Source organism: Ochotona princeps, chromosome Y (assembly GCF_030435755.1).
Source record: "Ochotona princeps isolate mOchPri1 chromosome Y, mOchPri1.hap1, whole genome shotgun sequence".
In the NCBI taxonomy this organism is placed as follows: domain Eukaryota; kingdom Metazoa; phylum Chordata; class Mammalia; order Lagomorpha; family Ochotonidae; genus Ochotona; species Ochotona princeps.
In genome coordinates this window covers 8098542-8125628 of record NC_080866.1, presented here as the reverse complement: position 1 = coordinate 8125628, position 27087 = coordinate 8098542, and the positions used below count along the sequence as shown (strand labels likewise).

The 27087-nt window shown below is 40.4% G+C and overlaps 1 protein-coding gene across 1 annotated transcript in view; it reads right to left on the bottom strand.

The window, feature by feature from the left end:
• Positions 1-21960, bottom strand: part of LOC131478703 (histone-lysine N-methyltransferase PRDM7-like) — a 29965-nt gene extending 8005 nt beyond the window's left edge. The window contains exon 1 of the mRNA XM_058659288.1: positions 21904-21960. Coding sequence (XP_058515271.1) covers positions 21904-21960 — 57 coding nt within the window. The remainder of the gene's footprint in view (positions 1-21903) is intronic.
• Between the last annotated feature and the right edge of the window lie 5127 nt (positions 21961-27087).

Genomic DNA, 27087 nt, shown 5'->3' with positions numbered 1-27087 from the left:
AGACAGGCAGTTAATGGAATACGGAATTCAGGGCTCCTTGGGGCTGGGGAGGGGCCAAGCATGTCAACTTGCAGACCTTCAGGTTTGTACTGAAGAATGATGGGCTTCCCCACAAGTGGATAAAGTTTGCGGTCTCAGGTGAAACAGGGTTGGAGTCTAAGATGGGAAGCTTATGAGCCTAACTGAAGAGTATGTGCCTTTGGTACTTTGAGGATATTGAATTCTGGGTAAGTGCATGCATTAATTGAGGCTGAGCATTTGTGTGAATGAGGCTTGGGATCTTTCAAGTTGGGCAGTTTGGGACTGGCCCTGGTGTTTGATCAAAATGCAACTCTGTGATTAGTGACATGCTGGGTGGGGGTTATTGCAGCACACCAGGCGTGAGGGCAAAGGGCTCTCTCAGGCTAGTGGACATGGTCTCTCAACCACAAAGGATCCCTGTCTATCACCCTGAGGAGATTGGTAGGTGCTCAGGGTGAAGGGGCCTGTGGCACAGGCTAAGGTGAAAGGGGTCTCACAACAATGCCACGGCCTGGGCTCTGGTCTGTTATTCCTGCTATCCCAAGTGTTTTTAGCCATTGCTGTCCCCTCCTGTGACACGTCTGGGATTACAGAAAATGCCAGCATGGAGTGTTAATGTTCTGTGTGGTACTGGCTCTCTGATGATGCTACGATGAAAGCAGTAGTGCTGGTTGGCAATCTAGGAACTGATGGTGCACGGCAGAGGAAGGAGCCACGACTATCAATCATGGTTACCTCAGCCTTGGGTCCTGTTGGTTTGGGTGGAGCTGAGTTTACTCGCACCCAAGTCCTGGCCTTATGCACAGCACATCTGTATCCTACTCAGGGAATAATAAGACCTCCAAGAGTCAAGCTCAAGTCAAGCTTCAACTTCAGGATTGCCCAGGAGCCTCACACCACAAAATTCACTCACTCACTCACTCACTCAATCAATCAATCAAATAGAATAGAGAGTCAGAAAAATACAAGGAAAGCTTAGAACTAAACAGGATATGATCAGCGTGGATCCACATATACCTTACTAGATGGGACACAAAGATTACTTTCTCCTCACTAGGGTATGGACGATTTCTCTGCACACTGCTACTAAAACAGTTCTACACCTCAACTGTAAACAAAGGCCTGATTACAATTATAAGCCAGTTTAAAACTATCCTAAAATTTACCAAGTTCAGCTAATTTACGCAACAACACAATAAACAGCAAAATAATAAAATGAAAACAGATAAGAGACAGATGAATAGTAGCCTATAGACACTTTAAAGTGTATTGCAGCCGGGGCTGAGTACAAACAAAAAACTGAAATGTCAATGAAGTAATCACAGGAGGTGGTTGAGAACTTGCACTGTTATAATGTATTGATTATTCAATACTGTATCAACTAATTCTATAATGTTGTACAATGTTGTTGATGTTGTGTTGGGGCTTGTAATTGAGAAGCATGATATTCTGCCTGTTCTACCTTCAGACCAGAGAAGGTCTCCCCAACAAACTGTTGAATTGATCTGGACAATAAGATGCTGGACTCTATGCTTGGTATATGATTACAATGAAAGAATCTTGACTGAATTTGAACTGTAATACTGCCACAAGTTGGAGGAACCCACCAAGGGAGGAGGGCATGTGGAGGGCATGGGGGAATTCCAGAGCCTATGAATCTGTGACACATGATGCAATGTAAAAAATAAAAAAAAGCTTACAAATATTCCCTGTCACTCTAGTGAAATTGGTGGTATTCACTGCAAGAAGAGATGTGGATAGAAACAGCATGCTCGATTTCCAACAGGAAGAAAAGTATGTAGGACAGCATAGGATCACATCGCCAATTACCTGTCACTCACGTCCAATATCTAGTCTCTGAGAAACATCTCACCATTGATGTTAGCTCGATATTCCTTAACAATCACTGTTTTACAGAAATAGGGATTGCTGCAGAACAACAACCTAATCTTGATGCAATTCTTGGGAAGCTGGAGCTTGGCCACTTGCTAGGAGAAGATGGAGCAGTTCCTATGTGGATTTCAGTGGCATGTGCAAGATGAATATTTAATCTTACAGGCTTTAACTGTTTCCCTGTGTCCCTCTTTTATGCTGTCTCTGTCACTTTCTCTTGTTGACAAAGAATTCACATTTTAAAAACAGAAGACACATATATTCAATAGATATAGTATTTACTTGCTTTAGTTTGAATCTACTTTCTCAAGGCAACAGCAGCTATAATCTTAAGCCACCTTTCAGTTTGTTTTATTGTGATGGAAGCTTCAACTAGAAGGTCTACAGGGAAGTGTTGTCTGGAGATCCTAAAAAAAACACAAAACAATATGCAAGAACCTTAAATACTGTTAAGAAATACCATGTATTTATAAATTGGTATGCAGAAGCCCTAGAGTATTTTTAAATTATTGAGGATATTGACATAAAGACAACTGACTTCGAATCTGGTGTGTTGGCCCAATAAGTAAAACCATATTTTGCATGTGCTGTGATCACACATGGATGCTGGTTAGTGACCTGGCTGCTGAAATTGCCACTGAGCACCCTGTTGTGACCTGGGAAAACAGTACTGGATGACCCAAAGCCTGTAACCCTGCTCCCAAGTGGGAAATCAGGAAGAAGCTTTGAGTTCTTGGCTTCAGATTGGCTAGATTCAGCTCTGGATATTGGGGCTTATTTGGGACTGAAGCATTCGATGGTCAATGTTTCACTCTGAATCTCCGTCTAATTGTAAATCTGACTTTCCAGTATAAATAAATAAATAAATAGTTAAAAGAAAACACCATTCTTCATATATTACTGAAACTATAAGCATATTATTATTCTGAGGCAATCATCAAGCTTTGTTCCTATGATGCTACAACTGATAGAAGGAGACATTTTGACAAGCAGCAGTTTAGCCAGTTTGTCTATTCTGCTGATAAAACTACCAATCCTATTATGTTCACTGATAGAGGCTATTTTCTGCTGAATCTTATGGCTATTCCTAATCAGCTTAATCAACTTACTATCTTTCATTGATATCTTGGATTGATGTTCTTGTCTATTTGCCCTTCTTTATTGTAACTCACTGAGTTTCCTTAGAGTTGCTATTTTGATTCATGCAATTGTTCTTTCATTGAGACACTGAGAGATTTGGGAGCACTGGTACAACCCTGCTTTTATTTGTTTCATGTGTCCTCATCATGGTCTGCTCATCTAGCTACATGTCCACCCTCCAAGAAGGAGTTGGTTTTATGATTCGTGAGTTTATCTCTCTTCATCATACATGAATTGGATTGGGTTTCTTCCGCAGTCATAGGGCTACTTGTATATCAATGTTTGCTAACTTCAACGGGATGATTTTCTTTTTTTTTTAATGTGTAACAAGTTTTTTTTTGTTTTTTTAATTATTATTTTTAATTCACTAATTAAATTGCATTATGTGAAACCGTTTCATAGGTACTTGGATTCCCTCCTCCCCTCCCTAAACCCTCTCACCATGGTGGATTCCTACACCTTGTTGCATAACCACAGTTCAAGTTCAGTTGAGATTCCCACATTGCAAGCATATACCAAACATATTGTCCAGCATCTTATTGTCCAGTCAAGTTCAATGGCTTCTTAGGTATACCCTCTCTGGTCTGAAGACAGAGCCAGCAGAGTATCATCCCCATCAATTAAAAGCTTCAACATACCATCAGCAAAAATTTACCTCATTATAGAATTTATTCACATAGTAATGAGTAACCAATATGTTAAAAGTAAATGCGAGTACTTAACCACCTTCTGTGACCACCTCATTGACATATAAATTTTAGTTGATACACAACATATAACATTCAAAACATAACATGTTATACATAACATCATATCATCTTAAATTAACGCAAACATGTGGTATCTGACCTTTTGTGATTGGCTCATTTCCCTTAGCATTATGGTTTCCAGTTTGGCCCATTTGGCCACAAAGAACTGCATTTTGTTTTTTTTAATAGCTGAGTAGTATTCCATGGAGTAGATGAACCATAGCTTTCTTATCCAATCCTCTGCTGATGGGCATCTTGGCTGCTTCCATGTTACTGATTGTGCTGCTATGATCATAGGAGTGCATGTTGGTTTCTCATAAAACAAGTGTTCTGGATATATTCCTAGGAGTGCTATTGCTAAATCATACGGTATGTTGATTTTGAGTTGTTTGAATGTTCTCCATACTGATTTCCATAGAGGCTGTACCAGCCTGCAGCCCCACCAGCAGTGGAGTAGGGATCCCTTTTCCGCACAACCTCGCCAACAAGTGTTGTTGGTGCTTTTATTCATTGGTCCACTCTTACTGGCGTTAGGTGGTACCTCATTGATGTTTTAATTTGGATTTCCCTTATTGCCAGGGAACTTGAGCATTTTTCATATGTTTATTTGCCATTTGGGTTTGTTCCTTTGTGAAGTGTCTGCCTATTTTCCTTGCACATTTCTTGAGTGGCTTGGTTGTTTGGGCTGTTTTGTAGTTCTTTGTATATTCTGGAGATTAGCTCTCTATCACCTATGTAGTGCGTGAATATCTACTCCCATTCTGTGGGCTGCTTTTTTACTTTATTGGTTGTTTCCTTTGCTGTACAGAAGCTTCTTAGTTTGATGAGATTCCATTTGTTTATTCTGGTCTTGATTTCTATTCCTTTTGGGGTCCTTATAGGAAGTAGGGACCTACCCGATATCTTGCAGAGTATTTCCAACCTTTTCTTCCAAAAGTTTGAAGGTTTCTGGATGTAGGTTTAGATCTGTTATCCATTTAGATTTGATCTTGGTGTATGGTGAGAGATGTGGATCTATGTTTTTGTTTCTGCAGACTATCAACCAGTTGTCCCAAAAGCATTTATTGAACAGAACTTCCCATTTCCCTGGGTGGTCGTTTGGCTTTTTGTCAAAGATTATTTGGCTGTATGTCTGTGGGTTTCCACCTGGTGTTTCTATTCTGCTCCATATCTTCCTCTCTATCTTTGTGCCAGTATCAGGCAGTTTTGATAACCACTGCCCTATAATATGTCCAGAGGTCCGGAACTGTGATTCCCCTTACTAACAAATGTTCTTCAGGATAGTTCTAGCTATTCATGGTTTTTTTGTGTTTCCAGATGAATCTTTGGATCATTGTTTCCAGTTCCATGAAGAGTGTTTTTGGCAATTTGTTTGGAATGTCGTTGAATGTATATATTGCCTTTGGCAATATAGACATTTTAATGATATTGATTTTACCTATCCAGGAGCATGGGATTTATTCCATCTTTTGAGGTCTTGTTCAATTTCTTTTTTAAGTGGTTTGTAGTTTTCCTCAAATAGGTCTCCTACACTTTTGGTTAGGTTAATTCCCAGATACTTCATACTTTTCACTGTTATTTTGAATGTTATCTTGCTGGTTAGATCTGTTTCCAACTTGGGGCTGTTTGCATACACTATGGCTATTGATTTTTGTTCATTAATTTTGTACTCTGCCACTCTACCAAACTCTCGTAAAAGTTCTTGTTCTCTCTGTGTTGAGCCTCTTGGCTCTTCTATATAGAGAATCATGTCATGTGTGTATAGTGAAAGCTTGACTTCTTCATTTCCCATTTGGATTCCTTTGATTTCTTTGTCTTGTCTTATGGCCACAGCGAGTACCTCTAGGACTATGTTGAATAGCAGTGGAGAAAGTGGACATCCCTGTCTTGTTCCAGATCTCAGCAGGAAGGGTTCCAGTTTTTCTCCATTCAGTATGATGCTGGCGTTGGGTTTTTCATAAATTGCTTTAATTATGTTGTGGATTTTTCCATCTATGCCTCCTTTGGTTAGGGTTTTTAGCAGGAAGTGGTGTAGGATTTTGTCGAAAGCTTTTTCTGCGTCTATTGATACTATTATATGGTTTTTGTTTTTCAGTTTTTGGATGTGGTGTATTACATTTATGGATGTCCAGATGTTAAACCACCACTGCATTCCAGGGATGAATACTACTTGATCCGGATGAATGATCTGTCTGATGAGTTTTGAATTCTATTGGCTAGGATTTTGTTGAGAATCTTAGCATCAATGTTCGTCAGAGAGATAGGTCTGTAGTCTTCCTTCTTGGTTGGATCTCTGTCTGGTTTTGGGATTAAAGTAATGTTGGCTTCAGAGAATGAGTTTGGCAGGGTTGCTTCCTTTTCTATTGTTTTGAAGAGTTTGTAGAGGATTGGGGCTAGTTCTGTTCAGAATGCTTTGTAGAATTCTGTAATGAAGCCATCTGGGACTGGGCTTTTCTTAGTTGGGAGATCTTTCATCACTGATTCAATCTCTGCTTCAGTTATGGCTTTGTTCAGTTCATTTGTTGCCTCTGGACTAAGATTTGGCAGGTGGTGTGAGTCTAAGAACTTCTCCATTTCTTGGTAGTCTTGTGATTTGTTGGAGTATAGTGCTTTGTAGTAATTTCTAATTATGTTCTTAATGGTTGTAATGTCTGTTGTTATGTTGCCTTTTTCGCCTTTGATGCTGTTAATTCTTGCTTTCTCTTGTTTTTTCTTTGTCAGTCGGCCAGTTGGGTGTCTATTTTGTTTATCTTTTCAAAAAATCAGCTTTTTGATTCATTGATTTTGTGTATAGTTTTTTTTTTTATTTCTATCTGGTTGATTTCCTCCCTTGTTTTGATGATTTCTTGTTTCCTGTTGTGTGTGGGGCTAATCTGCTGCATTTTTTCCAAATCCTGGAGGTTTTTGTTTAGTTCCTGTATTTGACGCCTCTCTTGGGCCTTGATATGGGCTCCAATTGCAACGCATTATCCCGTAGCACTGCTTTGGCCATGTCCCACAAGTTTTGGAATATTGTGTCAGAGTTTTTATTGGTTTCCATAAATTTTTTGATCTCATCTTTAATTTCTTCTCTAACCCATTGTTCTTATAATAGCATATTGTTCAACCTCCAGGTGTTTCCGTATTTCCTTGGGCATTTTGAATTGCTGATTTCCAGTTTCATTCCGTGGTGGTCTGATAGGGCACATGGTATGATTCCTATCTTTTTGAAGTTATTTAGGTTTGCTTTGTGTCCTATCATGTGGTAAATCCTGGAGAAGGTGCCATGCACTGCTGAAAAAAATGTATAATCTGTGGCCATGGGGTAAAAAGTTTTTTAAATGTCTACCAAGTTTAGGTGTTCTAAAGTTTGTATTAGCTCTTTTGTTTCTTTGTTGAGTTTTTCTTTTGTTGATCTGTCTGTCCGTTGTTAGCGGGGTGTTACTGTCGCCCACTATTATTGTGTATATTTTTATGTCTCCCCTTCATTGCTTCACATAGCTAGGTGCTTTGGAATTAGGTGCCTATATGTTCACGATTGTAATTACTTCCTGGTGGATCAATCCCTTAACCAATATATAATGTCCTTCTCTGTCCTTTTTGATGTCTGTCAGCTTGAAGTCTAGGTCATCTGAGATTAGGACATCTACGCCAGCCTTTTTTCTCATCCATTGGCATGAAATGTCTTTTTCCATCCCTTCACTTTAAATTTCTTAGAGGATTTTCTAGTTAGATGTGTCTCTTGTAGGCAACAGATAGTTGGGTGCTGTTTCATGATCCAGTCTGTTAATCTGTGTTTTGATTTGTGAATTTAGGCAATTTGCGTTTAGAGACAATATCAAGAGGGTGTGATTTTGGGCTTCCATGAGTGTGTGTAAGTGTGCAAGTGTATATTTGTGACCATTATAATTTCTGATTGGTTGCCTTTCCTTGTATGGATTTTAGTGGGCATGTCTTCCCATTTGCCATCTTTTATTTTGGTTTTCATTTTTCCTTTCTGGGATTAGCACATTTTTGAATAGGTTTTCTAGAGCTGGTTTCATGCTGGTGTATTCTTCGAGTTTCTCTTTACTGTTGAAGGATTTGATTTCATTCTCAAATACAAATGAGAGCTTTGCTGGGTACATTATTCTTGGTTGGTAGTTGTTTTGTTTCAGGATTTGATAGGTTTTACCCCATTCTCTCTTTGCTTGGAGCATTTCTTCTGCTAGGTCGGCTGTGATTCTGATTTGCCTTCCTCTGAAAGTAATCTTATCCTTTTTCTTACTTGTCTTAGAATAGTTTCCTTGTATTCACTTGAAGGTAACTTGAGAAATTCATGTCTGGGTGAGGATCTGTTTGGGTCGAATCTGCCCTGGGTTCTTTGTCCTTCCTGGATTTGTGCTGGATTTATATTTCTGGTGTTCTGGAAGTTCTCTTGTATTATCCTATTGAGCACCCGTTGCAAGCCTGTCTCCTTTTCCACTCCTTCGGGAAGGCCTATTATTCTAATATTTGATTTTTTGAGGTTGTCTTTCATTTCCTGTATGGACCTATTGGCTTTCTCTGGATTTGTCTCCAACTGTTTGATGAGCTGCTGCCTTTCATTCTGATTGTCTCCCAATTCTGATATTCTGTCCTCTGCTGTGTTCATTCTGTTGGTTAGGCTTTCAATTTTGTGCTCTAGATCGAGGATTCCCTTTTTGACTTGATTTATTTCTGCAGTGACATGGTTTTCGAATTCCTTGGACTTTTCTGAGCTCTTCTAGCTGTCTCTGATGAATTTCATCACTAGTTTCTTAAATTCCCTGTCTGGTATTTCCTCTATGTGTTCATCTTGCATCTCAGATATTGAGATTAGTTTTTGGCTGTATTGGGAGGGAGTGCTTAATCCTTCTTCTGAGTCATTGCTTTTTCTGATACTTCTCCTCATTGTGATTTTGCTTCTTGTTGTTTTGGGATTTTAGCGTCCTACTTGTTTGTCCACAGCCGTTGCCCTCAGTGCTGTAATCTGTAGGAGGTGTGATCTAGCTGCTGCTGTATGATATGCTGGCATAAGCGTTATATTTCTTACTCTATTGGGGACAGCGGGTGATGGTTGGGTTGTTGTTGGGTTGCTTCATTTGCGCCTGGGTTTATATTTCTGCCACCTGGCTCCATTGCAACTAGCTGGTTGGTTAGGAGTTGTCCTACGTGCGCCACCACCTCTGAGGCTCCAGCTGAGTAGAGCAGCCGGTGCTGCCTGAGTCAACAGCTGCTTGCTTCTCAGAGTTTGTTATCTACAGCCCTGAGCTGGGTCAGGAGGCTTTATGGGCCAGTCCTAGTGCCAGGACCCTTTCCCTGCGGCACCCTTTCAAAGGCGTTGCCCCACTGAGGACTTCTTCCTCAGTGCCAATCCGATACACTCCTTCAGGGCTTGAAGTTAGCACAGCAGAGGCCTCTGCTGCTTGAAACTTGAAATCCCCAACTCCGGGCTGGGTTGGAAATTTCTGCGGGCCTCAGCGCCAAACTTTGCTTTCCAGAATTCCCACTCAGAAGTGCTGTTCCGCTGACCGGTGCAACACCGCTTCGAGCCACCGGGCAGGCAGACTTTTCTGAGTGGGTTCCCACTGGGAGATCCTGTCAGGTCAATTCCACTGAGCCAGCTCTGGTTTGGGGTCTCCGGCTGAGCCCGGCATGGCGTACTGCCTGAGTCACCAGCTACTTGCTGTTCAGGGTCTGTAGATCACAGCCCCAAGCTGGGTCAGGAGGCTTTGTGGGCCAGCCCTAGTGCCGGGCCCCTTCCCCTACAGCCCCCATTCCAAGGCATTGCCCCACAGAGATCCACTCTGCCGAGCCGCACCTCGGCTCTGGGTCACAAGCCTAGCACAGTGGGGGTTTCTGCCTCAGTGCCGAGCCAAGACTCTCCTTCAGGTCTTGAAGTTAGCACAGCAGAGGCCTCTGCTGCTTGAAACTTGAAATCCTCAACCCCAGGCTGCATTGGAAATTTCTGCGGGCCTCAGCGCTAAACTCTGCTTTCCGGAATTCCCATTCGAAGTGCTACTCCACTGAAAAGTGCAACACCGCCTCCTGCTACTGGGCAGACAGGCTTTTCTGAGCGGGCTCCTGCTGGGAGAACCTGCCTGGCCGATTCCACTGAGCCAGCTCTGGTTGGGCCTGTCCAGCTGAGCCCAGCAGGGGATTCTGCCTGAGGCAGTGGCTGTTCTCTGCTTTGAATTCACAGCCCAGGCACCTACATGAAGCTACAATCTCAGTTGCACTTTCTCAATGTTAGAAGCAGAACCCTGAGAGGCACAGAGCTGTGAGGGGCACGCAGCCATGCCACTACTAGTTTGCTCTTATGCCCAGGTCGTGAGGTTCTGCCTTGTGTTGCCCAGCCTCTGGAATTCAGGCTGAGCCCAGCAATAGGATCCACTGGATTCTCTAGCAGCCAGTCCACAGTTCGGAGCTGATATGGGGATTTCTGAGCCCCAGTCCCATAGTGTGGCTCCAGTTCCCTCTGCATTCTCTAAAAGCTGCTAAGCAGTTGGGAGGCATACTTCTGGGAAATCTCCCCTGCTTGTCCTCCACTTCTGCAGGGAATGATGCCCCCTATGCTCAGTCCAGTAGACTCTTCTCGGGGCCCCCTCTCTCCAGTGGACTGGTGCCCCTGTCGGTGTGGGCGCATTTTCTTCCAGCCACCTCTGTTTTCCCTGGGACCGTTGAGACTCTGGCCTCCTTACACCTGCCTGGGATCGTGACTCACCAAGTTTCTCGCTGCGTGCTGTATTTTCTTTCCCACTTTATGCGGCTGTTACTTCATGCTGTGTGGATCTTCTGGCTTTAGGGAACTCCAGTGACCTTCTCGTTTTTCTCGCTACCATTTTGTGTTTCCTGGCGTGTTTCACTGCTGGATCGGTTCCCCTCTTTCCCTACTCCACCCTACACCATCTCTCTGTGGTCGAGCATCTTTTTCCTATCCCGCCCCCAATGATTTTCTACCTAACAATTCCACTAAAGTTTACTGTGAGCTCTAGTAGTAGTCTTATGGTAGTCTGTATTCCCTTGTGCAGATAATAGTTTGATGTGCCCCAAATATTCTCCTGACTTCCTCTCTTATACTTTGTATCCACTTGATATTCATTTCTTTGATTAAAATATCCAGGATTCTATTTACTAACCGGAATGAAAGCGTGCATTTTCCTTGTCCCAGGATACTAGCATGTATCTACAGATTTTTCCCTATTCAATATGATATTGAGCTATGTGTGTTGAAAGCATTGCTCATTTTGAGAAACATTGTTCATTTCCAACTTTGCTTTATGTTTTCAGCGCAAAAGCCTATTATATTACAAGTAATGTTTTTCCTGGGTCTATTGAGTTAAGCAATGTTTTCATTCGTTTAATAGATTGTAGTCTTGTGTAATATTTATCGATCTTATATAGGAATAATCGCTGCACAACTTTCATACATTCTCTAAGTGGGTTTTTTAGTGAGATGAGGGATATGATTAGCTAGTATTTGTTGAGAATTTCTTTTGATTAAGGTTTATGTGGCATTAAGAGATCATTTATTTGTTACTTTTCTGATTATCAATATAGATATTAGCTTATCCTATTCATTTTTTTGTTGCAAGTTGAGACTTGCTGTGTTGTTACATTCATTCACTTCCAGGCATGTTTGAGATTTCTTTTGATATCTGCCGTGGCCAGTCTTTCTTCCTGGAGCATGTTATTGCAGTTCTCTTTCTTTGCACATTTTCTACAGTTTCATTAACTGTTGATTCCTTTTCATTTAATGGTGGTCACAAAGTAAACATTCTACAATTCAGTTTTTACAGTCTTAGGTATCTTTTTCCATAGTATATACTATTTCTCTGGTTTTTGATGTGTGTGTGTGTGTGTGTGTGTGTGTGAGTGTGACGAAGCTGAAATATCTAAATGCTTGACTATAGTTGTATTGAATTCTTTGTCCTACTTTACATTGACTAAGAAATGCATTAAATAAGGTGGTGCCATGATGTTGGTCCATATATACCTTCTAAAAGTATTTCTCTATATTGAATATTGTATTATCTTTTACTGAAACACATCTTCGTTTCTTCTAAGATGTTTTTCTGGTATCTGAATGACTGATGTCCATTTTTCTCCATTGACATGGAATTTCTCTACCACCATTTCACTCTGTATCTGTGTATTTCCATTGGTGAGTTGCAATACTTAGAGACAGCAAATGGACTGTCTTATTATTTAATACATTAGGTAAGTATAATCTTTTGGTTTAAGATTTAAAGGCCATTTGCTTATGGGTTTATTATTGAAAACTAACAATCTGATATTATCATTTTTCCATAAGCATTTCAGTACTAATTTGTGTCCTTTGCACATTGATCAGGGAGAATTTCTTCCCACATTCTTCTTGCGAAATGATTGTAATTCTGCATTGTTGAGTGCAGCACTTGGTTAATTATTATTTGTGTCTGAATAGGTACTGGTCATTTCCTCAAGTTGCTGATTATTTTGGATTATTCTCCTACCTGATTTTCATTGTGTTTTCTTTTTGCATTCAACTGGCTGCCATAGATGTGGGGTGTAATTTTTGAGCTGGATTTTGTTTCTTTCAGAATCTAAGTATTGAAGGGGAAAGATGACAGTATAAGGTGCAGACAGGTTAAACTGAAGGAAATCATTAGTGAGGGTGAATCACAAAGGGCAGATTCCAGGAAAAGAAATCTGGTCAAGAGCAGGGGAATACCTGGAATCCTCTGCATATAGCGGAAATGACAAGAGCACAGCAGCACAGCAGAAATCAGATATACATGTGGCAGTCAACAAACAGGCAGGCCATCCAAACCCCAAGGATAGTCAAAACGTCAGCAGCAGCCAGGTTAGAGATGAAATTCACTGGGAGCTTAGGAATTGAATACAGAAAGAGAATGGTCATTGTCTTGATGCGTTTGACTGGATAATGAGCAGTCACAGATGGAAAAGGTCATTTGCTATATTTGGCATGCACTTTACATCGTTTTGTTTCACTTGTTGTTAGTTTATATTATTATTCAGGTGTTTATAAATTTTACCCAACTTGGTTCCAGTGTGTCTTGTGTGATAATCTATACTACACAGATGCCTTCCTCTCTGGAATTTTTCATCCTTACTGTTAAAACTTCTACAAGTGTTCTCTATTTTATGTTATTTGTTTATATATGCAAAGGTATGTAAACATAGCCAAAACTGTTTTTCTTACCCATTTCTGAATCTATTTCCTATTGAATTTCACTATTTTCATCTCATACATTCAAACATCTTTGGAATTTGAGTTTTATGTTTTAGTAGTATAATGCATTTGCTGTGGTCAAGACATAAAAGGGCATATTGAAAGAAATGCACTAGGCTGATAAGATGGGTGCCTATGATACTTGAGAACAGTCTTCCTACAGTATCCACAGGGGCTGAGTGACCTTGAGATTTCAAAGTTTGAGGCAGAAAACTGGAGTATGATTTGAGTAACTGTAGGAAACTATTTTCCTCCTTGTAACATTTAGGGGATGAGTAAAGCAGGGCTGGCTTCAAACAGTACATGCGGAATGTGTGTAGTCACTTTTCACTTTCTCAGTAGTAAAGACAATAGACAGATTATGGAAGTTTTCACCATAACTTTCAAATTAATACATATTAAATACTATGATAATCTCTTCCTCTTGCAAAATTCAAAATTTTTAGTCACTGTTGTCTTTTGCTGTAAGATCTCTTTGTGAAAGAATTCTTCGTTGTCATTAAATATCCTTCATTCTCATCCCACATCCTTATTTCAATTTGGGTCTGCCTATTACTTGGACATTTCAAATAAAGAAAACACTTATCTTTCATATTCTGCTGCTCTACATCTGAGTCAAGTCCCTGCTAACGAGCATGGGAAGGCAGCAGATGATGGCTCAAGCCCTTGTATCCTTAAATCCACATGAGAGAACTCCGGGCTCCCATTCTCCTAACTGCTCAGCTCTGGACATTGCAGTGATTTGGGGAATGAAGCAGTACTTCGGAGATGTCTCTGGCTTTCAAATAAGTAAGTTACACTTTAGAAACAAAGAAAGACACTATACATTCAACACTGAAGAGAAAAATCAAAAAGAGAAAAAAAAATCTAAACAGCTACTCAATTACAAGGTTTGCAGCTTTCCAGAAAAGACACAAAGCAACACTCAACATCCTTTCATAAGGAAAAGATACACAGAAAATACAGCAGTAATGCACACCAAACAAAATAGCCAAAAGCACTCCTAACACAAATTAAAACTTCAATAATGCGTGACGGAAATAGAAATTCTCATTCATTGCTGGTGGAACATGTAATAGTTTGCTGGTTTGGAAGAATATTAAGCAGTTTTTCCCAATGTTAACCTGAGTCTCAGCATATTCTCTAGCACTTCGGAAACCATAAATCATGAAACTTCAAAAATAGCTTTGAAGATGGCTATCCAAATAACATTAAAATGTGGTAGAATTTAATTCATACACCAAACAACATGAGAAATTGCAATGCCCTTCAATCGATGGGAAAAGGACAAAATCTTTTTAGTGGTTGAGTAGTGTTCTGTGGAGTAGATGTTCCACATTTTCTGCTAGAAGTGCTAAAGAAAGAAAATGCCAAATAATACAAACAGACCTTTATTACGCAAAGAGAAGTCTGTTCCTGGGCCTATCCCTTGTGATGGAGGAATGCACAGGAGAAGAGAGGGTCTCAAGTGGGAAAGACAAGCAGGGTGGTGGAGACAACGGTTTTATACCCCCACTGACATGGGTGCTGGCATCAGCCCTGCTTGAGCTCTGATAGGAGAGGGCATGTTGGCCTTTGACAAGCATCGGCCTGCCCATGGCATTGACGGCGTTCGGAGAGTGCCAGATCTTTGACAGAGCTCACTGTGGTGTCCACCCATTTTCTGTAACCAGATAATTAGGTCCTGTAGAGTTTTTTGCTTTTTGCTGCCTTTGTTTGTGTGTTTGTTATTCAGGTGAACTGGTGTCTTCCTAATCTTGGGTACTGAGTGAACATAGAAATCAACTCGCAGACATGCAGGTAATGCATCTTAGGAATCTGCATTAAGGAGAAGAACCTACCAACCAGAATGGCAATGGCAAAAGATAGAAGAAAAGACAGAGGCACTATGAATGTTACTGAAGATGCTCCAGCAAAGGAGCAAAGCCTCTACTACCCTCAGAGTTAACTGAGGAAGACCTTGAGAAAACTCATTATAAAATGCCTGACCAACAATGGGAAGCACATACAAGAGTTCAATGAATTTAAGGAATATGTTACACAGGAAATAGTGGCAATGAATCAAAATAAGAACACAGTGGATCAAATTAAATGTACAGTGGAGAGTATCAAAAATAGAAAGAATGAAGCAGAAGAAAGAATATTAGAATTAGAAAATATTTTCTGTCACCATGAAGAAATAAAAAAAAAAAAAAAAACCTGGAAGCAGAGATGGGTCAAGCTGAAACAAGTATTCAATCATTAAAAGATATGATTAAAAGGCCCAACATGAGAATTATTGAAGTTCCAGAAAGCACAGAAGGAGAAGTTGGGATTCCAGCTATATTTAATGAAATAATAAAGGGAAACTAACCTAATCTGGAGACAGAATTGGAAAACAATATACAGGAGGGACACCAAACTCTCAACTGGGTTGATTAAAAATGAACTTCACACCAATACATGAGAATCGTGCTCTCTTCATTTGAACAAAAAGAAAAAAAAATGATTAAGTGTGCACCTTTAAAGAAATGAAGTGATCTATACAGGAAGCACAATCAATCAGTCAGCACAGCTGACCTCACAGGGGAAACACTACAGGCCAGAAGAGAATGGAATGACATATTCCAGATTCTAAAAGCAAACAAGTTCAGCCCAGAATAATGTACCCTGCAAAGTTCTCCTTTGTCTTTGAAAATGAAATAAAATTCTTTCACAATAAAGAAAAACTTCAAGAATTTGCCTCTTCTAAACATGCCCCACAAATGATACTCAAAGAAGTTCCCATGAAAGTCAAAAGGGAATAGCAACTACAAAAAGCAAAAGCAAATGTGGAGAACATCCCACTAAAAGGCTAACAGAAGACTCACTCAAGGAACAACCCATCGCTAAAATGACAGGACCAAACTGCACCTTACCATAATAACGCTGAACTTAAATGGCTTAAACTCATCAGTCAAATGGCATAGATTAGAGGACCAGATCAAAAAACAAAATACATCTATCTGCTGCTGACAGGAGACACATCTCACCAACAAAGATCAGAGGCAATTGAAAGTGAAAGGATGGGAGAAGATATTGTAAGTGAATCATAAGGAAAAATGTGCAGGGCTAGCCATTCTTATGTCCGATGACATAGGCTTTGATGTGAAGAACATTAAAGACATAAAGATGGACAACACATAATGATCCAAGGATCCATTTGGCAAGAAGACCATCATAACAAATGTATATGTGCCAAATGCCAAAGCATCTAGCTATGTGAAACAAATATTAATGGCTTTAATGGAAGAAACAGACTCCAAGATGATCATAGTGGGGGATCTTAATACCCCATTAGCATCAATGAACAGATCAAGGAGACAGACACTAAGGAAAGAAATAGCAGAACTCACCCAAACTCTAGAGCAAATGCACTTAGCTTATATCTCTCAAACAGTCCATCATACAGACAGAGAATAAGCCTTTTTTTTTTTTAAATCAGAGCATGGAACCGTCTCCAGAATTGACCATGTTACATGCCACAAAATAAGCCTTGGCAAATTTTAAAAATTAAGCTTATATCAAGCATCTTCTCAGACAATCTTCAACTGAAGCTAGAAACTAAGAAGTCAGAATACCAAACAAGACTTGCTAACACATGCACAATAAATAATATGTTACTAAATGAGTAGTTGGTTAGTGAGGAAATCAAAGGGAAATCAATGTGTTGCTAAGAGAAAAGTTCATTTCAATCAGTGCTTATGTCAAGAAACTAGAAAATCATCAAATAAATCGGCTAACCCTACAGTTCAAGAAGCAAGAAAACAACAGCAACTCAATCCTGACATGAGAAGCAAGACAAAAAAAAAAGTGAATTAATAAACAAACTAGAGATAAAAGAACTGATTCTTTGAGAAACTTAACAAAACAGACTCCCCACTAGCCCATCAGGAATTATTACAAGCAACTATATGCAGCAAATCACAAGATCTATAAGAGATGGATAGCTCTTTGGACACATACAATCCATCAAAACTGAATCAAGAAACAATTAACAATTTAAGTAGACCTATCACATTACATTGAGATTGCGCCAATAATTAAAGCCCTCCCAACCTAGAAAAGTCCTATACCAGATGGCTTTACTGTTGAACTCTAACAAATGTTTCAAGATGAACTTTCCTCAATTCTCCACAAGATTTTCCAAATAATAGAAACAGAGGCAAATCTTCCAAACTCTTTCTATGAATCCAATATCACTTTAAAACCAAAGCCAGAGAGAGAAACAACAGAAAAAGAGAAATACAGACCGATATCCTTGATGAACACAGATTCAGAGATCCTTAACAAAACGCTAGCCAACCAGATCCAACGACACATCAAACAGATCATTCACCTGGACCATATGGGATGGTTCAACATCCACAAATCAATAAATATGATACATCACATACACAAATTAAAAATAAAAACCATATGATCTTCTCAACAGATGCAAAGAAGGCATTGGATAGAATCCAACACACTTCATGATGAATCTCCTAAGAAAGACAGACATAGAAGGAACATTCCACAACACAATCAAAGCAATATACGAGAAAACCAATGCCAGCATCATACTAAATGGAGAAAGATTGGAAACCTACCCATTGAAATCAAGAATTAGACAGGGATGACATCTGTCACCACTACTCTTCACCATAGTATTGGAAGTCCTTACCAGAGCCATCAGAGAAGAAAGAACAGAATTAAAGGAATCCAAATTGGAAATGAGGAACTGAAATTATTCCTACTTGAAGACTACATGATTTTCTACATATGAGAACCAAAGACTCAGTCAAGTGACTGTTGGAACTCATTAGAGACTTTGGCAGAGTAGCAGGGTACATAGTTACTGAGCACAAGTCAATGGCACTGTGTACGCAAACAATTTCAAGGCTGAGAAAGAAATTGTAAGTACAGATCCCTTTAACATAGAAGGGAGCAACCTTAAATGCCTTAAATGGGACTACATCAAATTAAAAAATTTCTGTGCAGCAAAGAAGACAATTATCAAAGAGAGGAAGTAACCAACAGAAACAGAAATATTTGCACACCACACAAGTGATAGGAGACTAATATCCAGGATTTACAAAGGGCTACAGAAAAACAAACAAGCAAAGACGCCTGTCAAGAAATGGGCAAAGGATTGAGCAGACATTTTTCAATAAAAAAGACTCAAATAGCTGACACATGAAAAGATACTTAGGCTCTCAAGCCATCAGAGAGATCCAATTGAAAGCCATGTTGAAATACCAGCTAACTCCAGTAAGACTGGCCTACACTCAGAACTCAAGTAACAGTACCTGCTGGCAAAGATGTGGGGAGAAAGGTAGCCTCCTTCACTGTTGGTGCAGTGTAGGCTAATGTAAACATTGTGGAAATCAGTATGGAGAGTGTTGGGAGAATTGTAAACAAGTCTACCATGTGATACAGTTCTCCTTCTCCTATGAATATGCCCAATAGGAATGAAATCTGCATATGTGAAGAGATCTATAGGCCTTTATATGCAGAAGCACAATCTACACTAGCAAAGACATGGAAACAATCCAGATGTGCTCTCAAAGAAGAACAGTTAAAGAAACTGTGCCACTTCTACTCCATGAAATAGTATTAAAATTAAGAAGAACAAAATTATGCCATTTACAACCAGGTGGTCCCAGGAGAGTCCATTATGCTCAGTCAAATATATCAATCACAGAATAGCAAATACATATTTTCTCGCTAATATTAAGAAACCATTATGGAAAGTATAACTTCAATGACCTGATCCATACTGGTTTTTATTTGTTTGTTAGTTTGTTAGTTTTTGACTATTTTATTTATTTATTTATTTATTTTTGCTGCACCCCATCTTTTGTTGTTTTAGATCTCAGTTTCATGTATCCCAGATACATTCTTTCCTTTTTTTGAATTCCTCACTGCCTCATGGATTACATGGTGGCATCATTTTTCCCAAGAGACGTATTTTTGGTTAACTTTTATTGAAAAGTCAGATATGCACACAGGAGGAGAGACAGAAAGGAAGCTCTTCCGTCTGATGATTCACTCCCCAAGTGAGCTCAAGGACCGATGCTGTGCTGATCCAGAGCCAGGAGCCAGGAACCGCCTCCATGTCTCCCACACGGGTGCAGGATCCCAAAGCTTTGGGCTATCCTTGACTGCTTTCACAGGCCACAAACAGGAAGCTGAATGGGAAGTGGAGCTGCTGGAATTAGAACCATTGCTCATATGGTACCCCGGGAACACTGATGGTGTGGACTTTAGCCACTAGCCCACGCTGCTGGGCCATAAGAGACTTGTGTGTGTGTGTATGTGTGTGTGTGTGTGTGTGTATTTTTTCACACTTGTGTTGGTTAATCAGTGTTGGTTTTTCCATGATATCATAATTGCTGTGTGGTTCCTGTTGCTGTTATTCTAATTCATATCAGTATTTAACCTTATTCCATGGTTTCTCATTTATGCAAATATATAGGGATGAAGTACTGAGGCCTACCATATCCAGATGTGGGGGAACAATTCAACATTCAGTCCTGCTTCCAAACAAAAGATGGACTCGCAATAAAATTGTTGGAAATATGTAGACAATTGGTTGCTGAACTGTTTGGCTTTGTCTGTACCAGCAATGCTTGGCACACATGAATAAGAGTTTGAAGGAATTATGACATAATTATGAAATTATGGGGAAAATTTGTTGTGCTGTGGGGCAGAATCCCAGTCTATACAATATTGAACCACAAAATTCAAAATTTCAAAATAAAAACATATACAAAAAAGCAAAGGAATCAGCTAATGAGAAGTACAATGATCAAGATTAAAGTAGAGAACAAATCACAACATAGATAACTGAAGACTCCCCTGTCAAGGAACAAAAGTCTTTAGCACCCTCAGTGATAACTGAGGACTACATTGAGAAAATAGAGGATACAGAATGACAGAGGCAGAAGAATAATCTCAGAGTTCAAAGATATTTCTTATTACAATGGGAAAACATTTAAAGCTGGAAGCAGAGCTGGGTAAAGCTATAAAAAAAGAAAAGGCATTTAAGAAGTAAGACACACTACTAAAAGGCCCACATAGAAGAGTTATAGAAATCCTAGAAGGTGCAGAAAGAGAAGTTCTGTTTAAAAATGTATTCAATGGGCCAAGCAGCATGGGCTGGGATCTTCATCTTGGAGGCACCCGGGGTCCCGTGTGGGTGCTGGTTCTAATTCTGGTAGCTCCATGTCCCATCCAGCTCTCTGCTTGTGGCCTGAGTAAGCAATCGAAGACAGCCCAAAGCTCTGGGAACCTGCAGCCATGTGGGAGACCCAGAAGAAGCTCCTGGTTCCTGGCTATGGATGGACTCAGCTCCAGCTGTTGTACCCACTTGCAGAGTGAATCATCAGACGGAAGATCTTCCTCTTCGTCCTTCTTCCTCTCTGTATATGTGACTTTGTAACAAAAATAAATAAATATTTATCAAAGAAATGAATTCAATGGGCCTGGCATGGTAGTCTAGCGTTCAGAATCATCATTTATCATGCATCAAGATCTCATAGGACACTAGTTCTAATACCCATGACCCGACTTACCCTACAGCTACTGGCTTGTGTTCTTGGAAAACAGTGAAGGATGGCCTAAACCATGAGATGCTGCACCCAGACTGGAGACTTAGAAGAGGCTCCTGGCTCCTGCCTTTGGATCAACTCAGCTCCTGCCATCACTGATACTTGGGAAGTGAGTCAACAGGCAGAAGATTTTCCACTGACTCACCTGCTCTATATATTTGACTTTCCAATAAACATAAAATAAATCTATTTTAAACAACAAATTCAATGAAATAACAAATGAGAAATTTCGTAAACTGCAGACAGAATGGACATTGACATTCAGGTAGCGTACAGAACTCCCTACCTGTGTTTTGACCAAAAGTAATCTTGACCGCAATGCAAGATAATCAAGCTCTAGTCAATGGAACACAAGAAAGAAATCCTTCAATGTGCTAGGGAAAAAAAAAATCAATTGACATATAGAGGAAGTACAATTAAATTCATAGCTGATCTCTCACAGGAGACTATAGGTCAGAAGAGAATCGTGTGATATATTCCAAATTCTGAAAGCAAAGATTGTGAGTTCAGGATAACATCTCAGCAAAGCTTTCCTATGTCGTCTTCTCCAATTTTTTTTGGATTTTTATTTATTTTCATTTTTGGTGATTTTTACATAGATGATTAGGATGAATAGGGTCAAGGGCTACAGGACATTGGGTGAGATCACAATTTCCACATTCTCTCTCTCTTTTTTTTTATTGCTGAATCTGGAGGAAGGCAGCAGTCAAGGAGAGAAGTCACATTCAGCCTCCTTTATTGACAAGGCAGATAAACAGAGAGGAGGAAAGACAGAGATCTTCTGTTCAATGATTCCGTCTCGAAGTGACCACAATGCCCAGACCTGAAACCAGGAGCCAGGAGCTTCTTCTAGGTCTCCCATGTGCATGCAGGGTCCCAAGGCTTTAGGCCATGCTCGACTGCTTCCCAGGTCACAAACAGGGTGCTGGATGGGAAGTGAAGTGGACCAGTGGGATTAGAGCCAGCACCCATATGAGATCCTGGCCTGTGCAAGGTGAGGACTTTAATCTCTAGGCTACCATGCTGGGCCTGGCTTTGTTTTGTAAAAATGAAGATTCTTCCACAGTAAAGAACAAACAATATGTTTTGACTGCTCTCCATGAGCCAGCATGCAGGTGGAGCAGTGGGCAGGCCTTCCAAGTCCAGAGTGTCTTTGGGAGGAAGAAATGTCTTTGCTTTCACAATATGCCTTATACACAAATCGTCTGACTCCAATTCTATGAAATTTGTGAGATTGTTCAGTGCACAGCTGTTAGCCAAGAGGAAGAAGACTTACATCTGGCAGTCCAATCACAACATGCACTTTGCTCTCGTGGTGATTCTCTGGATTCATGGCCCCTATAGAAATGAGCATCAGGATTATTTAGAAGGAGGAGCAAGTGCATGGAAAAAGCTGCGCAGAAATGGAAGCCAAGGAAAAGAAGGATAAATAAATAACAAAAAGAAATAGTGTTGGCCTATGCAGAGGTAACCTCCTTTGCAGAGACTGAAAGGAGCATGTGTAGTTCTTGTCCACGTTGGAGGATGTTCATGGTTCTCAGTGACGTGCGTTGGGCGAACACAGTCATCTCGACACTGAAGCCTGAGGCAGTTAAAGTGTGACAGTTCTCCTCAGCATTCTCATTTTGCAAAATCATTCTGGTACTTGGTTTGTAAGCTGATGTTTACCTAATAGAATGAATTGCCTATTGAAATGGCTCCATCAATGATTACATGATTGTCCCATGACTTACTTTAGCATGGAGAAAGAACGTTGTAGTAATGGGAGGTGGGGGGCAGCCTCATTCCATGACTGTTCGAAGAATTTCCACCTCACTCACTTTTTGCTTACCTAATAACGTTTTTTTATTAATTTTATTCATCAATTACATTGTGGTGTAATTTTATAGGAACTGGGATGCTACCAACACCTTCCCATAAACTCCCCACATGGTAGGTTCCTCCACCTTGTTGCTTAACCATAGTTCAAGTTCAGTTGAGATTCCCTCTTAGCAAGCATATGCCGAGGATTGAATCCAACATCTTATAGTCCAGTCATTTCCAACTACTTATTGGGGAGACCCTTTCTGGCCTGAAGACAGAGCCAGCAGAGTATCATAATCAAATAAAAGCACTAACATACCATCAGCAACCATTGACATCATTATGGAATTAATTGACATAGTATTGAGCTGCCAACAGTTTAAAATAAATGCGATTTCTTAACCACATTCTGTGACCACACAATTCACATTTCAATTTTAGTTTATATACGACATATGACATAACATCCATAACATAACATGTTATGCATAACACAATATCATCTTAAATTAAGGCAAACATGTGGTATCTAACCTTTTGGGATTGGCTCATTTCCCTTAGCATTATGGTTTCCAGTTTGGCCCATTTGGCCACAAAGAACTGCATTTTGTTTTTTTTAATAGCTGAGTAGTATTCCATGGAGTAGATGAACTGTAGCTTTCTTATTCAATCCTCGGCTGATGGGCATTTTGGCTGCTCCCATGTTTTTGCAATTACTGATTGTGCTGCTATGAACATAGGAGTGCATGTTGGTTTCTTGTAAAACAAGTGTTTTGGATATATTCCTAGGAGTGCTATTGCTTGATCATACGGTATACAATTCCCCACCTACGTAGCCCTTGGAGAATAGCTAGTAAGATGAATGTGTGTATTAAAGGAACTTCCTGAGAAGAGAATGTTGAATACCAACCTATGCACAAAGTGTTCTGGATCCATGATAATGTGGTGATTGTCAAGAGAAATATTCCCTATTACATAGAACACTGAATCCTACAGATGACACTACTATTACATATGATTGTATTAAACGCTACAAAGGAAAAAGCCAGACTTTGATGAAAGTGTGAATGGATGTCTAGATGAGTCCAGAGGCAAGGTCCAAACCTCATCAGTTTAAGAAAAAATTCCCTAATGAAATATTTAAACTGAACTGCAAAGGATCAATGAGAACCAGATGAATAACCGTTGCTCTAGTGGTTAAGACACTGGTGGAGGTGTCAGCACTGTGGCCACTAAATGCAACTTAACCTGTACTTGAGCATGAGTTGGAGTTCTGGCTGCTCTACCTCTGATCCATTTCAAATAAATATTGGTAACAAAAAATCGTTGAGACATCATGTTTCATATCAGAGTTCCTTCAGTATGACACAGAATGAATCATCCAGACAGAAAGCCAATAAACATAAATTTAAGTCAAATCATGATATCCAGCAGATGGGCTTCACAGACGGTTTGCACAATATTTGACCTAATATCTACAAACTACACATTCTTCTCATCAGCATTTGGAACCTTTTCAGAATTAGACCATGTATCATGCCCCAAATCAAGTTTCAGCAAAAGTCAAAAGTACTTTCTCACCCTAACCATTGAAAATCTGCCTTGTAATACTGTCCAAAGCTTCTCTGGGTAGCCAAATGAGTACTGCTTCCCAAGTCCTTGCACGACCTGAGAAATTCTCCACTTAGACCTGGAAGTGGCACCAACTCATCTGTAGTTCTGTGCAGCCCGTCCTGGGAGCCACAGGTATCCCTGTACTGGGTGTAGCATCTATGTAGATGGATTCATAATTGTAGTGTGTCTACTCACGACTGGTCAGGCCCTGAAACTTTGGACTTTTTCTCATTGTTTCTGTATAGCCCCATCAGACACAATATGAGTTCTCTATCCTCAGACACACCCAGCCAGCAAATGTTACCGGGGTCCTTGCAGTCTCAGGAGCATTGGCTTCTCCTATAACTAGCATATAGGAAAGACACACACATGAATATGTGTTACTCATGATCACAGGCACATTCATACATATGTCATTACAATTCCCTGACACGCACACAGGTACACATTTCCATGACACCCACATAGTCATGCAAACACCTACATGTAAGTGTACCATACATCTGTTGGTCACCAACACTGAGGGTATAGAGCCTGGAAACAGCAGGCAGAGGAACCAGAAGATGCCATTTCTTGCAACAATATCAGAGCCAAAGTCAAAGAGAGGCCATCATGCTTCTCTGGAGATAAGATTCCTCTCCTAAACCCAGTGTGTATTTAACAACAGGTTTCTCTCCCACAGTCCATGAACAGATCCGCCTTTCCTATACCCAAAAGAAAAACAGGTTTACAGCTCCATGAAGTCTTAAGGAAAGCTGATCTAGAACCTCTGTCCTAAACAGTAGTAGCAGTGATGGCATGTAACTTGGTCTTCAGGTGTGTATGCAGACAACATTCATTAGCATGAAGAAAACAGGCTGCTGAAAGATGTGTCTAAGGGTCACAAGTCAACATCCTCCAAAAATCTCAGCAACACCCCTCTGTTTCTCTAACCCATTTCTCATCATGAAAGTGGAAACGTGCTTAAACATTTCTTCAGTCTGCACACTGTTGGAGAGACTCATGACTCCAATAGCTCAAGACCTTTCTGAACTAAAGGCTGTTGGTTTGTGTTGGCTGTTAGATAATTTTATCTCTCTTTTACTCTCCTTCTCCACAAACACGCTGCTTCTTCCCACATGTGTTCTCTAGTAAGCTGATGAGTTAGTCTCAACCACACTCCCTGCAAGCATATGGCTTCTACCTCTGTGTCCTCTGTTGTGTGATGAAATGTAACTTCTGTGTGAAAACCCTCCCACACTCCCTTCAAATTGAGAGATTCTCCATTGTGAGTCTTTCAGTATCTGGTGAGGTGTAATTTTTGTGTGAAGCCTTGCGTATATTATTTGCACTCATTTGGTTTCTTCCCAGTTTGCAAACTCTGGTGGCAGATAATAATCTGTGACATATCACTGATGCCTTACAAACAGCTGCCATACTCAGCCAATACTCTGTTTGAGAATGCTACCTCTCACAGAAGATTTGAATGCTTCCTCTGCAATCACTGCTTAGCCTCTTGTGGGATTGTCCTCTTTTTCTCACTCTCACTCGAGGCCTCCACTGAGTTTTGGGTGGAGGCTGGAAGAAAAAAAGAATGGCCCTTATTTCTCCCTCTGCTTTTTTATTTACGAAATGGGTTTGGAATTTTTATGGACCTCTCGTTCTAAACTGTGTCATGGCATCTATGTGGATCAGATGGTGCCCATCCCCTTGAGAATGGTTCCCTGGTTACAGGAGCTGTCTTGCAGATGTTTCTGAGAAGTCCCAAGAGCAGTAACTAAGGATGGCATGTCAAATGAAGGACTTGTGACTGGAGAAGAGAAGAGAGATATAGGTGACCAGGATGGATCGCTGACTACATTGTGTCTTCCAAAATAAGATGGTTTGAGGTTAGGACAGATACAGACAAGCAGCCTGGCTACCTGCTTTCACTTGGGTTAAGCCTGTCCTACTATTTGTTCCTCATGTACTAGCAACAGCTGGCATCCACCAAGTGATCCTGTGTGGTACGTCAATCATCTTTTTTTTTTTTTTTTTAATTTTCTACTACAGCTTTAGAAATCCAAAAGATCTGCATCAGCACACCTTTTCACATACGAACCAGTCCAATACAACCCAACTACCATTCTGTAGTTTCACTCTTAGATTTCCTTCATAGCTTAGACCTCAGGGACCTCTACCACATCCGTTGAGGATGTCCTCTTCATTCATGTTTCCCTGTACTTCTCTGTCTCCCACAGCCTTCACTTGGAACCCTGGCACTTTGTCTGAAATGTTACTTGAGGCTATCTTCTTGTGTTCAAAAGAACTCTGATCACTCAGGGTAGAATTTTATTCTTGACATTCTTTATGAACAGGAAGAGCTCTATGAAGGAAGAAGCCACACAACAGGAGATGCACAAATTTGGAAGACACATTTTGTTTAAGATGAGCACCTATGAGTAGATCTGTGTTTATCAACCCAAAATAAGTGCAACTTGATGTTTTGTGTTACTGCTCTGGCTAGGCAAGGGACAGTAATGCCCATTCCTGAGTCTGAGACAACCTAACTACCACTGCGTCATGCCTACGCCTAGGATTGCTTTTCATCCCTGTCACACAAATCATGTGAAAGAGTATCCTCATGTGTCATGCCTCTCTGTATTGACCAATCTCAGTGTTTGCCTATTTTCCATGCATTGGACCTTCCCACTTCAAAGATACTTCCCTCCATTGACTGACTAGCTCTCTGACCCCAATTCCAGATACCCACTGCCCTCTGATAGGTTTACACATAAGACTCTATCAGCCTCAGTGTGATGACCCAAATCTCCACAAGAGTCTTTTTTCATCAGGAAAATCTAGATGGACGGGGTAAAACAGCATGGTGATGGTGAGGTGCGTTAACCCTCAGACTGCAGTGCTGCCAGCCTGTATATATGATTGTTGGACTCATAGCTATGCTGCTTCTGAGCAACCCCACTGAGAGCACATCTGGGAAAACAGCAGACTATGGCCTTCGTTTGTGGATGCCACTGTGTGGGATACCTGAAATAAATTCTTTGGCGCTGACCTAAACCTTGTC